We start from the raw sequence: 16,341 nt of genomic DNA, 5'->3' as shown, positions 1-16,341 counted from the left end.
GCGGCGGAGGGGGCGTTGTCCGGCTGGTTCCGCCGCCGGCGTTGCCCTGCGAGCTGCGCTGAGGGCGGCGGCCGCAGGTGAAGAGCAGGCGGCGGGGCGGGCAGCGGCCTCCGAGGGTAAGGTGGGCGCCGGGTCGGGAGGCCGGCCTCGCGAGGGCTTGTAGGGCCGGCGCTGTGGGAGCGTTTCGGAGTCCGGCTGGGCGCCTCAGGGCCGGGCAGGGCAGGGACCCGCCGCCCCTCGCGCATCCTGGGGCAGCGCGAGAGTCAGCGGAGCTGCCGGGTCGCGCGGGAATTAGCCTGCGGCCGCGCCGTGCTCTAACTCAGAAACGCGAAGGCCGAGTCAGGGTCCTGGAGCGGGGCCCTACCCCCCTTGCAGCTCCCTCGGCCTGGAAGCCCCACCCGCGTTCCCACCCGGCCTCCTCCCGCTCGTTGCTCCCGGCCGCCGGGGCTGCGCCCGCGGGAAGCTGCGGGTCCCTTCCCGACCGACTCCCGGCTCCTTCCATCACAGTGCACTTGAGAGTAGTGCTGAGACTACGGAGCGCCCGGCCGGGTCTCACTGCCGTGCGACTTCTCTGTGCCGCGGTCCCGCGTCTCTAAAACAGGTGTAGTAAGAGTACCTACTTGGTGCGGTTCTTGTAGGATTTCATGAGTTGGTGAACCTAAAGCACTCAGCAGAGCGCCTGCCACTTCATCGCTTGGCTGCTCTTCCTAGTCCTTGAGACAGGCCCGGCGCACAGCAGTGGTTGCCCAAGTTGTGAGCTGCTTAAATGTTGAATGAAAGTTGAACGGGGTGTAAACAGGGAATCGTGAGAAGCATTAGCCCTAAGGAGGGTGTCGCTCTGGAGGTGCGCAATGTTGGGCCTGGAACGGAGGGTGTAAGAATGTATGCGAGGGCCACCATCACAAAATACCATAGCCTGGCCGGAGGGTGGGCGGGGGCGGGGGGAGCTTGAACAAAATGCATTTATTTTCTCACACTGTGGGAACTAGAAGTCCAAGAGCAAGGTGTCAGCAGGTTTGGTTCCTTCCGAGGGTGCCTCTTGTTGGCTCCCGGATGCCCGCTTTCTGGCTGCATTCTTACGTGGTCCCTTCTACCTACATGCCCATCCTTGGTTCCTTGGTGGCTGCGTCCAGATTTCTTCTTCTTCTTTTTTTTTTTTTGTCTTTTTGCCATTTCTTGGGCCGCTCCCGCGGCATTTGGAGGTTCCCAGGCTAGTGGTCCAATTAGAGTGTAGCCGCCAGCCTTTGCCAGAGCCACAGCAACGCCACCCGGAGTGACTGACTGACTGGTTGGGGAGCTGCCCTGCAACCTACACCACAGCTCACGGCAACGCCGGATCCTTAACCTCATTGAGCAAGGCCAGGGATCAAACCCGCAACCTCATGGTTCCTAGTCGGATTTGTTAACCACTGAGCCACGACGGGAACTCCCTGGATTTCTTCTTGTGAGAATATCAGTCAGGTTGGCTAAGGGTCCACCCCCAACTCCCATTTTAACTTAATCTCCTCCTTAAAGCCGCATCTCCAAACGCAGTCATGCTGAGGTACTGGGGGTTAACTTTGTCGTATGGATTTGGGGGGAACACAGTTTGGTCCATAAAAGAAAGAATTTGCCAGAATGGACAAAGAAGGAAATCTTCTCCAACAGCAGTGACAGAATGGTGAAGGGGTTTAAAAGCTGGGTGCTTGGGGTGGATTTATGTGCAGGGCACCTGTGTCCTGCATCGTTATTTGTGCTCTCCAGCATCTTTTTTTTTCATTTGCTCCCCTTGAAAAATCAGAGTGAGCTCTCTTTGCTCTTTCCCTGGCAAACTTAACTTTCAGGTTTCAGCATAGACGTCTCTTCTCCAAGAAACTTTTCTTCTGATCCTTGTCCCCCAGATTAATTTGTGCCTCCCCCATTTAATATCTCCAGGACAGTGCTATTCTTGTTTCTTCCACTGAACTGACACTTCATGTAGATGGAGGATGACCACATCTGAGCTGTTCACCATCGTGCCTCAGTGCCTGGCATGGCGTGGACACTCTGTAAAGTTAAGTGAATGATGCAGACCCCGAGACACAGCCTGTGGAGGGCAAGGAACCTTCCATCCTAAGACCACAGTGTCTTGCACATAATAGGCACACTTTTAACTGTATTGGTCCGCATAGCATCGTAGAGTCATCATAAAGTCAAGACAGGAGTCCAGGCTCGTTTGCAGGTAGCCAGTGCTTTTGTCATCAGGGATAGGTTGGTGTGGGGCGGGGGTGGGGGGGGCAGGGATTAAGTCATCTGAAAAACATCATGGCCAGAGAGGAAGGTGGGACCCCTCTAAGGCAAGCACAGTGCTGAGGTGTGTGATCTGTGGACCCTTGGAGAAGTAATCTTTCAACAGCCTCACTGAACAGACTTCTGTAATTCTTCCCTTTGGTGTTTGGCCAGTTAGTAAATTGGCCCACAGAACAGAAAGCCTTTTGCTCTAGGAGACCTCTCTACAGAATAAAATTCCATTTTGGCTCTTGTTCCTTTTAGAAGCACATCTTTATTTACATCTGTTTAAGCTTTTTTCTTTGTTTTTGTTTTTTAGGGCTACACCCGCAGCATATGGAGGTTTCCAGGCTAGGGATCTAACTGGAGCTACAGGCGCTGGCCTACGCCACAGCCACGCCAGATCCGAGCCATGTCTGTGACCTACACCACAGCTCGTGGCAACACCAGATCCTTAACCCATGGAGCGAGGCCAGGGATTGAACCCGCAACTTCATGGTTCCTAGTCGGATTTGTTTCTGCTGTTGCCATGGTGGGAACTCCTAAACTTTCTTGTATTTTCCTTTTTCTCTTTTCCCATATTTCCATTCCTTTTGATGCCATCATTCAGTCCATCTTTCCAGCATCCCATTCTTGGTATAAGACTTGTAGCATTTAGCACAGGAAGATACCTTAAAGATGATCTAACCCAATGGGGGGGCCCCTCCATTTTCACGGATGAGAAAACCTAGGCCCAGAGTCTCCATCCATCCGGAAGCCCTGTGCTTAGCACCTACTGTGGCCAAGGCACTGTTCTAGATACCAAAGATACACTGGTCAACAAGACAGAAGATTTTTATTCCTTGTCACAAAGTGAGTTAGCTACAAAGACAGAGCCCCGTGCTCCTGTATCACAGCATAACAGCCGTGTGGCACGCCTTCATCCTCGCGTGTGCCGTGCTCTACGTTCGTGCCTATCTCTGGCGTCACCTGGATAATCAGGCACAGGCGAGAGACTGAAGAGGCTCCTGACTTGATCCAAGGGAGGCCTCTGAGCCGTTGCTTGTGATGCAGGGAGGTGCTTAAGCCTGGGGGCTTTGGAGTCAAATTCCCTGGGTTTAAATCCCAGTGCTGCCCCTTGTTGATGACCTGTTTCTGTCCTCTGTAGCTCTGGCCAGGTTATCTACTGCTGTTGTCAAACAATTCCAAAACGTGGTGAATTAAAAACTGATTTATTTAAATCACAGTTTTGTGGGTCAGGAATTCAGTCAGGGCTCCGCTGGGCAGTTCCTCAGTTCCACGTGGTGTGGACTGGCAGTGTGTTCAGCTGGAGGTGGGGCTGGTCTGGAGCGTTCAGTGTGACTTTGCTCCTGTCTCTGGGACTGGGAAGGGGTGGCTGGAAGGCTGGGCTCGACTGAGCCCTTCTTCTGCCCCCTGTGTTCTCTCCAGCCGAGCATCTTACTGCCCTCCTGCCGACTCAGGCCTTCTAGAGCCAGTGTTGAAAAAGTAGAAGATGGAAGCTGTCAGCTCATGGGGCCTGAGCCCAGAAACGAGCCCAGCTTTCCACCCTCCCTTTCACCTGTTCTATTGATCGAGGCAGAGGCTGCTCAGATTCAAGGAGAGGAGACCTAGATCCCACCTCCCCTCAGGAGGAGTGCCAGAGAACTTGTGGCCTTCTTTAATCTGCCCCGCCACATACCTCACTGTTCTCCTCTGTAAAATGAGGCCAGTGGTACAGAGTATCTATCTTACAGTTACTCTGAGAAGTGAGTTAATAACGTGTCAAGGGCTTAGAATACTGCCTGGCATGGAGGAAACTTTTGATAAGTGTGCTGTTATTATTACTGTTACTAAGTACACGATACATTAGTCCTGACAGCTCGTACTCATAGGGCACATAAGAAATATAAGATGCAAAGTCTTTTTCTGGAGCTTTTGATAATCTTATTGGAGGAAGTACAGGATTGACATCCTGAGGCAATTAGGATGGACTATACAAAATAATACAGAAGAGTTATGATGTTTTAGTCAAATTGTGGAATGGCTCATAACTACTCATGTCATTCTCTATAGCTAGAGACTGTCTAATGCAGATTCAGAATATTTGCTCTATTTTAACATTTAAGTTTTTGGAGGAGAGTTTTATGTTGTCGTTGTTTTCAGCCACACCTGTGGCATATGGAAGTTCCCGGGCCAGGGATTGAATCCCAGCCACAGCTGCGGCAACGCCAGATCCTTTAATCCACTGCCCTGGGCCAGGGATGGACCAGCACCTTCGCAGGAGGACCCGAGCCTCTGCAGTCAGGTTCTTAACCCACTGTGCCATGGTGGGAACCCCGCTCTCTGCGTCTTTGTTCGGGGTGATGTATACACTCCCAGGGCGCCAGCGTTGCTCTTTATAGATGACATCATCTCTAGCCTCAGTGTTCTCTGAACCCCACCAAGATCTCAAACCCGGGGACCATGCCAGTAGCCCCAACTCTACCTCTACACGTCAGAAACTGAGGTCTCTGCACACCTAGGGGTGGGGGAAGCTGGGGGGTGAGTTTGGAGATTCTGAGTTGAGGTCGTATGGTTAGAGACGTTCAGCAGAAAGTTGGGCATTTGGAACTGGTGTTGGAAGCTCTAGTTTCAAATTTTGGAGGTGTCTGCTTAGAGCAGATGAAGGCCAAGAATAGATGTGATTGTCAAAGTGACAAGTAGAGGGCCAGGTGCTGAATCTTAAGGGACATTAGCATTTGGGGGCTCGCAGAGGAAGAAGTACAACCTGGAGAAGGAACACTTCAGGGAGTAGAGGGCCGGGAGCATCCTGGGAAGGGGAATTTCAAGTTGGAGGTGGGTCGTCGCACCTCCACCTGTTGCGGGAAAGCTGGGGTGGGTGGGCCTGAGGGCAGGCCTCTGGGAAAGTCTGGTCAGCAGAGCGAGCCCAGCAGCGGCCTATAAGGTAGGAAAGGAGGTGGAAGAAAGCAAAGCAGGATGTGTAGGTGCCTCTTTTGCAAGTGTGAGAGAGCCTGTGAGGACTGGAGGCACCTGGGGGAAAGGTGGTCCTGTTTGGTTTTGATTTTTTTTTTTTTTTCAACAAAAAAGTGGGTCTTCCTGTCTTGGTGTGTTGGTAGGCGCTGTGAGCCAGTGGAGCAGTGAAAGGTGATGAAGCAGAGTCCTAGAGGAGGCAGGAGGGGTTACATTTGCTTTGGGAGGAGAAGGCACGCTTGGTCCTGGGAGGCTGAAGGGATGGAGATGGGGTGGGGGGAATTTGTAATTGAAAAGAGAATTCAAAGATGCTCTGGTTAGTAATTATCCCTGGACCCAGCCTTCTTAATGAAGTCGGGGTCTCAGTCATTTTCATGGAAGAAAGAGACAGACATTGAGAGTGAAGAGAAAGGGAAGGATTTAGAAGCGCTGTTGCGGGGACTGTTAACGTTACGAAGCATCATCAGCCCCCAGCGGAGGTCAGCGCATGCGTGCTGATGGTGGAGGGTCTGGTGAGTGAGACGGACCCTTGTAACTCACAGCAGAGTTGGAGGCACAGATGATGGGACATCATGACAAGTTGTCTTACAGAAATATTTATGCAGTAAGATCACAGAGGCGTAACCCCAGAGTTAGACTCAAGGAGGGAAGAGTGGAGAAGGAACGAGGCAGGAAAGGCAGCAGGAGTGGGCAGCAGTTCAGCTGAGCCCTGTTAGGGGAGTGGGTTTTGTCTGGGGGTGGGAGGGCCGGTTGTGAGTAAAGTGTTCACAGGACAGGAAGTTTCTGAACCGGAGGCCTGCAGTCCACCTGCTCAGAACCAGTGGCTGCTTGCCATGGGATGCCTTGACCCCAGGAACCTGCATTTTGTTTTGTTTTTTGCTTTTTGGGGCAACACCCACAGCATATGGAAGTTCCCAGGCTAGGCGTCAAATCAGAGCTACGGCTGCCGACCAATGCCACAGCCACAGGGTATCCGAGCCACCTCTGTGACCTACACCACAGCTCACGGCAATGCCAGATCCTTAACCCACTGAGCGAGGCCAGGGGTCAAACCCACATCCTCATGGATCCTAGTCAGAGTCATTACCACTGAGCCACAATGGGAACTCCCAGGAACTTGTATTTTAACAAGCTCTCCAGGCGTTTCTTCCAGATAACATTTGTTGAAAATACTTAATGTGTGCTGGGGCTAGTCTAGGTGTACACTTGGGTTCTCAGAATTATCTCAGTAACCCGTGAGGGAGGAGGAGGCGAGGAGGCCTCGGAGAAGTCACGCGACCGGTCATAGCCCTGGTGAGTAGTGGGCCCAGGCTCCCAAGCCGGCCACGAACCCGGCTCGTTGGGGGAACCGCAGGTAGTTTATTTTTTTTGGCTGGCACACCTGGGGGTGATCAGAGATAAGCTAATAATAATAATAGTAGTTGAAGTAGAGGCCGTGTTAAAAGGCTTAGATTTTGGCGTCATGGTTTGGTGACTTTTCCAGTAATGCTTATGTACCGAAAATGAAAGCAAATAAAGCAGATAATGATTTTTAGTTTTTTAGTACCAACCTGCCATTTGGACCTCCAGAGTCTCATCCTGATGCGACTCCATTTCTCCCCACTTTTCCTCTAACAAAAGTCACCTGGAACTGGGCTGAGCTCTGGAACGCCAGCACCCATGTCCTAACCCATGATGCGTCTGGCTCCAACTGCTTTGCTTGGTTGTGAGTCCTGTCCTTTTGTGTGTGCGTTTCCCTCCCGAGAATTTAAGCTTTAGGACGGTGGGGACCTGGCGTGTTTTGCCCGCGGCCGTAGCCCCAGAGCCTGCGCATAGCTGTCTGTCTGTCCGTAGGCACTGAGTGGAAACATTCTGTATCCACAGTGTCCGTCATCTCATTCAGTCGTGGGAGATGGGTCTGTTCCACAGCGTTGGTCTGGATGCCTAAGAAGCTAAGTAAACCATCGTGACAGGGGGTCATGACAGCTAACCACAGACCAGCCAGTGGCTGTGGGTGCCATGGCTTCCAGGCGTGGCGTGGAGACTCACTCTTACCCGCGTTCTTTGCCCTAGGCCCCTGGATGGTGGAGCATGGACCCCGTGGCTGCTCACAGCTGCCATCTCCTCCAGCAGCTGCATGAGCAGCGCATCCAAGGCCTGCTCTGTGACTGTATGCTGGTGGTGAAAGGAGTCTGCTTCAAAGCGCATAAGAACGTGCTCGCAGCTTTCAGCCAGTACTTTAGGTATGTACTTTCGCCTTTGTTCTTCCCACTGTATGGAGAAAAAGTTCCTCCGGAAAAAATCCTTTGACGAAATTCTATTTTCTCCTTGGATTTCGCCCTCCTTAGCTTTTGAGCACCTTGTGAGGTTTTTGGTTTTGTATTTAGAGAAACCCAAGTGGAAAAGAGCCTTTTACCTACAGTCTATTTGGGGCAATTGAAATGTTTTGGTACTTTGCCTTTGATTTTAGTAGTTCTAATTAATGTCAGTGTTGTGTATATATTTCTTATCCTCTCAGGATGAAAAGACTGAGGAATAGAATTTCTGGTGAAAACATTTCTGTGATAAGAAGTCAAAGTGGGAAAAACATCCTATGTGCTATTTTTTAAAATTAAAACATTCTAGTTTTGGTTTTTCATTTGACTATTTGAAGAAAACAGATGTTTTTGTTTTTTGGGTTTTTTCTGTCTTTTTAGGGCTGAACCCGTGGCATATGGAGGTTCCTAGGCTAGGGGTCAAATTGAAGCTGTTGCTGCTGGCCTGCGCCACAGCCATGCCAGATCCTCAACCCACTGAGCGAGGCCAGGGATCAAACCCACGTCCTCCTGATTCCTAGTCAGATTCGTTTCCTCTGCGCCACGACAGGAATTCCTTGAAGAAAGCAGGTTTGAGCTCACTTTACTTATCCCTGTAATCATTTTTCTTCAATGTTTCACTCGTAAATAATATCAAGCACTAGTATTTATTTTTTTAGAAAAAATATTTTACATACATTTTCTGATTAGCTAGGTTTGTCTCACTTTAAACATTAAAGCTTCTTTTTCCGTACCTTTTTTTCCCCTAAAATGCATATACTGCTTTAGTGCTCTGGTAAACAGTATTTGGAACAGGATTTCATCTTTCCTTGATAATTCCTCGAATCATCCGCTTGAATCTCACACGTGCTCTGAGCCACACTGCAGGGCATTCGCTCCCTGGGGTTGGCAGCACCATTTGCCCCGGTGCAAAAAGGTCCCATGCTTGGGCTTTGCGTGTGCTTTCTGCCTTCACAGGAGAGTTAGCTTAGATGTTGTGATACATTGGCTATTTCGAGTTTTTCTCCACCCTACTTCTAATCTGTACTTTCCCTAAGTAAGAACAGAGCAGAACTGAAGGTTGTTTGGAGGAAGCAGGTGACCGCATTTAACGAAATGTCTTTAACAAACTCGTAAGACAGTTTTCCTCACTCAGCTTGGTGTTTTTACACGCTCCAAATTCATTCATTCACCTGTGAACCTAGGCCTGTAAGAAAGTGGCTGGGCTTTATGGTACCTTTCCTGCCATAGTTAACGTATAGGGCTCTCTCACTGCTGCTTCATGGACCATTGGGTTGCTGAGAACCATCTGAGAACGAGATAAGTTACTGCTCACAAATTGAGTCGCTATCAAGTGCCCAGAGTAGTCAGATTCATAGAGACAAAGTAAAATGGGAGTTCCCAGGGCTGAGGGCCTGGGGAGAGTGGGAGTTACTATTTTAGGGGTATAGAGTTTCTCTGGGGGATGAGGAAAAGGTACTAGAAATGGATAGTGGTGATTTCTGCATAACAGTGTCAGTATGCTTAATGCCACCGAATTTAGCATCTGAACCATCGTTAAGTGTTTGACATTATGTACAGTTTGCCACAATTCACAAAGTTTTTAGAAATGATTATACAGCTCAGGTTGGTTTATTATAGTTGTTATTATTATTATTTTTGGCTGCACCTGCGGCATGTGGAAGTTCCCAGGCCAGGGATTAAATCCAGTCTATGCCATAGCTGCAGCAGTGCCGGATCCTTAACCCATTGTGCTGGGCCAGGGATTGAACCCATGCCTCTGCAGTGACCCAGGCTCCTACAGTCAGATCATTAACCCATTCTGCTACAGCAAGAGCCGTATAACTGTTTTTATTTTCACGTATTTTTTTTTTTTTTTGTCTTTCGTTTTTTGGCCGCCCTATGGCATATGGAATTCCTGGGCCAGAGATCAGATTCGAGCCGCAGTCTTGACCTATGCCACAGCTGCAGCAATGCTGGATCCTTAACCCACTGCCAGGCTGGGGATCGAACCTTTGTCCCAGCTCTCCCAGGATACCACCTATCCTATTGCACCACAGCGGGAACTCCTTCAGGTGTTTTTAAGACACTCAGATGTAGAAATATTTTTGTATGTGTTTTATGGTTGGAGATAAGTAGTTTGTCAGACTAAACATGAAATATTGAAAAACGTGTATTCTTCAGTTTTGTATACTCTGTATACAATTAATAATACATTTGGATAAGAACCTTTTAGGGAAAAAAGAGCAAGGAGTAGATTTCAAAATTTAGCTCAGATTTCTTTGGAAGTTTGGATACTCAACACACTAATTCAGTTCATCCGAGTTGTTTTATTAGATGGCTTGCCACAACTTGTTAAAGGAGCAAAGCATACTTAATTTCAAAAGCTTGGCATGTATAGATAGTAATTTTGAATATTAGCGTGACTGTTATTTATAAGAAAAGGCTATCGGACCGTAGGAATTGTTAACACTGTAAGCAGATATCCCTTCTTTTATCAGGAGCCTCTTCCAGAATTCTTCAGGCCCGAAGAATGATGTTTTTCACTTGGATATTAAAAACGTGAGTGGCATCGGACAGATCCTGGACTTCATGTACACGTCGCGTCTGGATCTTAACCAGGACAACGTACAAGTCATGCTGGACACGGCCCAGTGTTTGCAAGTCCAGAACGTTCTGAACCTGTGTCACACGTTTCTGAAGTCAGCCGCCGCCGCTGCCGCAGACCGGCCGCCCGGCCTGCCTTGTCACAGCGCCTTCTCGCTGCAGGGTGCCCTGCCCCCGGACGCGAGCTGTGTCGTCGGGGAAAACTACCCGCCTCCCGTGCCGCAGGAGTGCCCAGCCGGGGTCCCGCGGGGTAAGGCTTTGGATGGGTCGCCAGGCCACGCGCCGCCCTCAGCGGGTCTTCATCCTTCGCCCGCAGAGCCCTCCAGACAAGCCCCCGACGCGCTCGACGGCGGCTGCGCAGATCTGCCCTTCAAACAGCCAAGCTGTTACTACAAGCTCAGAAACTTTTACAGTAAGCAGTACTATCGACAAGCCACCTGTCCCAGCCAGGAGAGGGCCACCGAGCAGCCGTTCCCTTTCGGCGCAGCCGCAGACCTCGGGGCCGTGGAGCACCCGCCCTGCGCCGTCCGTCATCCCGCGTGCGCCCTGGAGTCCTCGGAGCACCTGCCTCCCAACTTCCTGGCCCAGCCTTTGAGCGAATCGGCCCCTGCCCCGGCATCCGACGGTGCGGGCCCGCCACCGCCCACCAGGCAGATGAGGCTCAAGAAGGCCGTTCACCTGAAGAAGCTCAATTTCCTCAAGTCGCAGGAATCTGCAGAGCGCACCTCTGGAGCCAGATCAGATGAGAGCGTCACCGAGAGGACAGAACCTGCCAGTGACAGCACTGTCGAGAGAGTCCACAGCCAAAGGGCTGAAGACAAGGAAAGCGAAGAGCTCCTCCGTGCGGAGGATTTTCATTGCATCAGTGAGCTGGGGAGGCCCGAAGAGCCCGCGGCACCGGAAGAGCAGCCCCAGACGCCTCCGTCCCAGAGACAGTACGCCTGCGATCTGTGCGGAAAACCTTTCAAACACCCGAGCAATTTGGAGCTTCACAGACGGTCTCATACAGGTACACTGATTCAGTCCCCGCAGGCAGAAGGGGGGACTCCCGCAGACCATCAGACGCCACTGCCTGCTCCTGTTTTTGTAAGAAGTTTTGTTATTGCTTAATGACGTCATCAATGTTTACCAAACATGTCAAGGCGTGTTAGCTGTTTTTTATTTTATATTTTGATGCCTCTTAAAGAATGATCTTAAGTTCTGTGAATGCTTTCATAGAGTCGGTTTTAAAAGATGGTACACTTCTCATTTGAACTTTACGATAAACCTTCCACCTCTGAAGTATGGTAAATGACTGATGCCCTCCAATTTCAAATTAATTCTAAAACAGATTAAGCAGTTTTTAGTTATCTCTTTAGAATTAGGTTGCTTATTTTTTAAAAGCATAGCATATGTTAATTCAGACTCAAGTAATTTTGTTTTGAGTAATTCTGAACGCTTTAAAAGTAATTTGAATATCAGATTTTAAAAATTGTGATTTTGGAGGTGGGAGGTAAACTTATTAATAAGGATAAGCTTTAACCATGTGTTATTTTCTTTTTCTTTCTTTCTTTCTTTCTTTTTTTTTTTTTTTGGTATCTTGCCTTTTCTAGGGCCGCTCCCTGCGGCATATGGAGGTTCCCAGGCTAGGGGTCCAATCAGAGCTGTAGCCGCCGGCCTACGCCAGAGCCGCAGCAAAGCAGGATCCAAGCTACATCTGCGACCTACACCACAGCTCATGGCAACGCTGGATCCTTAACCCACTGAGGAAGGCCAGGGATTGAACCCGCAACCTCATGGTTCCTAGTCGGATTTGTTAACCACTGAGCCATGATGGGAACTCCCATGTGTTATTTTCAAATGAAAATTCTTTCATTTGACATTGAGTTTTCAAAGTTTTATTACCTCACTTCATACCTCCTCCCCTTTCCAAAATGTTTATTTTTTCCAAAGCTTTTTTGAAAGTCTTATACAATAATATAACATTGTTATGTAACATGTATATATTACTTTCCTTCCTGCACTTAAACATGATAAGTCTAATACACATTACAGATACATGGCAATTATCTTAAAGGCATGAGAAGTAATATCTTAACAGATGCTTCTACCAGAGCTGCCTTCAGGGAGCTTGTGTCATTGTGACTATTGATGTGATGTCCTCTTATCCCTTTCCATCCCCCGTTTGCTTAGGTCTTTGCCACCTCATTGTGTTGTATTTGAATATGAAGTCCTGTATCATTATTAGTGGTACAGAATTAGTCCACATGAAGGCAGCGTCATTGACTCGCTTTCACCCTGAGAAAACTTAACTTACGTCATTCTGCTTTCTTAAATTTTCTGGAGCCTGAGGATCACTGTCATTTTTATTTGAAAAACTTATCTGTTTAGCTTTAAAGGAAACAAAAGCTGTGTATTCTGTGAGAACGTCTTTGGATGGTAGTAGTCATACAGTTAGAAGTCGACCGAGAAGGGAGCAGTTCTCAAAGTGTGATCTGGGGCCCCCTTCGAGGGCATCCGTGAAGGCCCAGCTGCATCGTCGTATGGGATGCTACTTCCTTTTCCTCCTTCTCCCACGAGTGTACAGAGGAGTCGGCTAAAGGCTGCAGGATGTGTGATGAGGCCTTCAGTCTAGCGGCCGGTGAAAATGTCGTGTGTTTCTGAAACACTTAGTTTTGATTTCTGATATGGACCATACCGACAGATGCGGCCCACATAAACGGAAGCTCTTTGGGGTCCTCAATTGTTTAGAGTGTGAGGGGTCCCCAGGTCAAAAAGTTTGAGACCCACCGAAGTAGGTTACTTAACCGGGTCACTTGAGAGTCTTAGAACTAGTGACCTCTTTTTCAGACTCTCGTATCTCATAATGGGGTTTTAATGTAATGTTATCTGTGTCCCCGGGATCTCAGACATAAATGCAGTCCAAAATACAGCGTCAGTATGATTATGTTACAGATGACCCTTAAATAACGTGAGGTTTAGGGGTGTTGACCCTCCAAGCGTTGGAAAATCCTAGTATGATTTATAACGGTCCTGCATGTACCACTTCCTCCACATCCGCGGCGTCAGCCAGCCTCGATCTGGTCGTACTGTGGTATTTACTGTTGAAAAAGTATGAATGGACCCATGCAGGTCAAACCTCATTGTTCAAGGGTCAGCTGTACTTGGGGTTAGAAGCTCCCCTGTCGTCCTTGAGGAAGCCACTAAACAGTTTCAGGAAAAGATCAAAATAAAAATATCCTGGCAGAAGCCCAGAAAGCTAGCAGACCCCAGCAGTACAGCAGAAAGGGGAACATTCCTGCTGTTTTTTAAAAAGGCTCTTAACGAAACCACTGGGTTTGAGGGGATGGGGAGAATGGAAGGTCCTTGGTCTTCACGCTCTGTTTCTCGGGGCTCTGTCGGTGAAGCAGGGCCTGGAGTACGTTTTTAAACAGACTTGTTTCCAGAGACCGACCTCAAAACTGCCGTTGAGCTCCGTTCTCCACATCGATCTGTACCCAATGTACTTGTCCAGAATTGCTAAAATCAGAAGGGGCCAGGCCGTCAGCAGGGGAGCGCATCCTGGAATGGGATCTTCTCCTCCCCGTTAGCTCGTCCCCACCAAGGCTGACGGGCAGTGAGGAGGGCGTTTACCCCGTGCCACTTCCAGGAGGTCCCGCTCTGTGTGGGGCTGTCCCCATGCGCTGGGAGCAAAGGACTCAGGCGAAAGACAGGTGACTAAGTTCCAGCTGCTCAGCGAGCAAACTCGCCTTTGAGCCAAAGGGAAAGACCGTCCAAAGCCTCAGGATCGTTTGAATGCAGATAAGTACATCCGGTTTCAGCCCAGGCCTAGATGCGGAGAACAACTTAATTCTTAGAGCAAAGTAAATGCAGATCTCCCTTCATCCTCTCCGCCTGTCTAAGGGCAAGAGAGATGAGGCGCCGCGGAGCTCCCCGCGTTCACACTGGCGATGACATGTGGGATGCTCGGCTTTGGAAGGTGGGACCCACGAGACGGGCGTCAGCATTTGAAAGAGGAAATTATTGTGCCGGTATTACGAATGATTTTACAAGTTGTTGTTTTGTTTTGTTTTAGGTGAGAAACCTTTTGAGTGTAACATTTGTGGGAAACATTTCTCTCAGGTGGGAATACTTTTATTGATTGTTAATAATTGGAAACCTGAACCCCAGTGTTTACTTTTATTACAGATAAGACATTCTCTTGGACTTGGGAGAGGAGCCTCTGATGATCTCTCACTTAAAAGATTTCAGACGAAATCAGGAGAAGATAATTTTCAAGGAAACAAATTCCCAGTTCACTGAGGGAAAAATACCGTTTTTTATAAGCTCGTGAACTCACACAGTCCCTTTTCCCCCGTTAAGGATGGGTCCAGTTCTAGTGCATTTCTCCCCTTCTGTGGATGATACGCCGTCCTGAGCACCACTTGCGGGCTGCAGGTTGTGCTGGGCTGGATCTAAAACAAGTGTCCTTATTCTCACTGAGACAGTAGATGTTAGGATGTTGGAGAAGAGGCCAAACGCTTTTCATCTTCTGCTTTGACAGCCTTTAACAGACCTCTGTTACGGCCTTTGCACATGTGTCCTCTGTCAGCCCGTGCACATTAGGTCCTCCTACGGCTCTGTACTGTTCGAGGCACAGGCAGAGAAATCGAGAGATTTAGTTGCAGAGAACATTTTGAATGTAATAGAATGGCTGTGGGTACCTGCTTTTCCTTCTGATGGAAGGTAACTGTTTCCCTGCCAGGCACTGGCTTTCCAGAAGCGGCTCGCAGGGCCGGTGCCCAGTCCAGGAGAGGAAACACTCACCCACAGCCGTCTTTACACACGCACGATAATCCTGTAGCAGCAGCTTGTGCGAACGCCGTTTCCCTGGGGAGAGGACCTTCGGGCTGGGCCTCGACGGGCCCCTGGAGACCTCCGTCTGCTGAGAGTTGGGCAGCTGGCCCTGTGGAGCGTGGAGATGCAGGAGCAGTGGCGCCAGCTTTTGACACGTCCCCAAGGAGCCAGCTCTTCCGATTTCCCCTTGGGCATTTTCCCCAGCCCCGCGCTCTAACTTCTCCTCACTCTCCCCGCTTCTACATGCAGTGGTTCACCAGCCCCGACGTGTGACTGTGCGCTGCTGGTCTGGCCAGGGGCCGTGCTGCTCTCGGTGCTCAGTGAGCTTCTCTGAACTGGGGGCGGGGGGGGGGGGGCTGCTCTGCCTGCAGTGCCCTCAGGTTGAGGCCTGTGCTTTTTTTACCAGCCTTGCCCGGGGGAGGAGTGGGGCTCGGAGCTTGGCCTCTAGAGCCAGGCCATGTGGATTCAAATCCAGCCTCTGGTTTACTGCTCTGACCCTTGGGCAGGCTGCCTGATCTGGTTGGGTTCATAACCTGCTGAGCCACAGCGGGAACTCCCAACGTTATCACTTTGTTCTGAATACTCCTCGTGTCTGACTGGGTCAGCGTCTCTGATTTGAAGGCGTGGAGGTCCCGGAGGTTGATCTGATGGGCATCAGATACTTCAGGTGAACCCTCCATTTGCTGTCTCATGTATAACTTGCAGGTTTTTAGTCCTGGGACAGGGTTTATTCATCCTGCTCCGACTCGGTGCTAGGTCTTGGAGTCACAGCCGCAAGTAGAGTGGCGTCGGAGACTCCCTGAGGAGAGTGAGTGGGGTCCCGCCCGGCCGAGAGCTCAGCCCAGAAAGTCCTTGCAGAGGCTGCAGCAGGTGCAGAGACGCCGCTCGGGAAGCAGTGCAGGCTCTGTGGGGAGAGCCAGGCCGAGAGCATGTTGAGTGCCGGTGGACCACATCCCTGGCTGTTAAGTGGGCAGTGGGAACGGAGCATTAGGAAGGCTGGTGGAGACGACAGCGTGAGGTGCCGGGGGCCGGGCGTCCAGACCCTTACAGGCCATTCCGGAGACTGAATTTCACCTGCGAGGGGAGGGGAGCGGCTGACATCATCTAGCTTAAGTCTTTACCCGTCGCCTGGCTGCGGGCGCAAGAGCGGGCGCAGGGGTTGGGGGGGAAGCAGGCAGGTGATTTCAATGGCAGCCCTGCCCACTGCCTCCGACTTTGCTGTCCGCGCTCCCCCTGAGGCCTGCCAAGGCCAGCCCTGTCGATAGACGCTGCAGAAATTCTCTTCTGTGGTTTTTTTTTTTTTTTTTGGCTTTTTTGGCTTTTTAGGGCCCTACCTGTGGCATATGGAGGTTCCCAGGCTAGGGGTCACATCAAAACTACAGCTACACTGCTGCGCCCCAACAGGAACTCCCTGCTGTCTATGTTTTTATCAGGTTTCTATGAATGTATA

At 50.1% G+C, this 16,341-nt stretch overlaps 1 protein-coding gene across 3 annotated transcripts in view; it reads left to right on the top strand.

The window, feature by feature from the left end:
- The first annotated feature begins 6 nt into the window (after positions 1–6).
- Positions 7–16,341, top strand: part of ZBTB49 (zinc finger and BTB domain containing 49) — a 30,423-nt gene continuing 14,088 nt past the window's right edge. Inside the window, exons 1-4 of one of the 3 annotated variants that reach the window (XM_047798890.1) lie at positions 7–116; positions 7,249–7,418; positions 9,971–11,085; positions 14,131–14,177. In XM_047798890.1, the coding sequence (XP_047654846.1) occupies positions 7,267–7,418; positions 9,971–11,085; positions 14,131–14,177 (1,314 nt within the window). In that variant the 5' untranslated portion in view covers positions 7–116; positions 7,249–7,266. Of the gene's footprint in view, positions 117–7,248; positions 7,419–9,970; positions 11,163–14,130; positions 14,178–16,341 lie in introns of all 3 variants that reach the window. The other 2 variants (XM_047798888.1, XM_047798889.1) reach the window with 2 other exon arrangements.

The sequence above is a fragment of the Phacochoerus africanus genome, chromosome 10 (assembly GCF_016906955.1).
Source record: "Phacochoerus africanus isolate WHEZ1 chromosome 10, ROS_Pafr_v1, whole genome shotgun sequence".
NCBI classification, from domain to species: domain Eukaryota; kingdom Metazoa; phylum Chordata; class Mammalia; order Artiodactyla; family Suidae; genus Phacochoerus; species Phacochoerus africanus.
The sequence above is the reverse complement of the archived record's forward strand: the minus strand, read 5'-3'. Positions and strand labels throughout refer to the sequence as shown.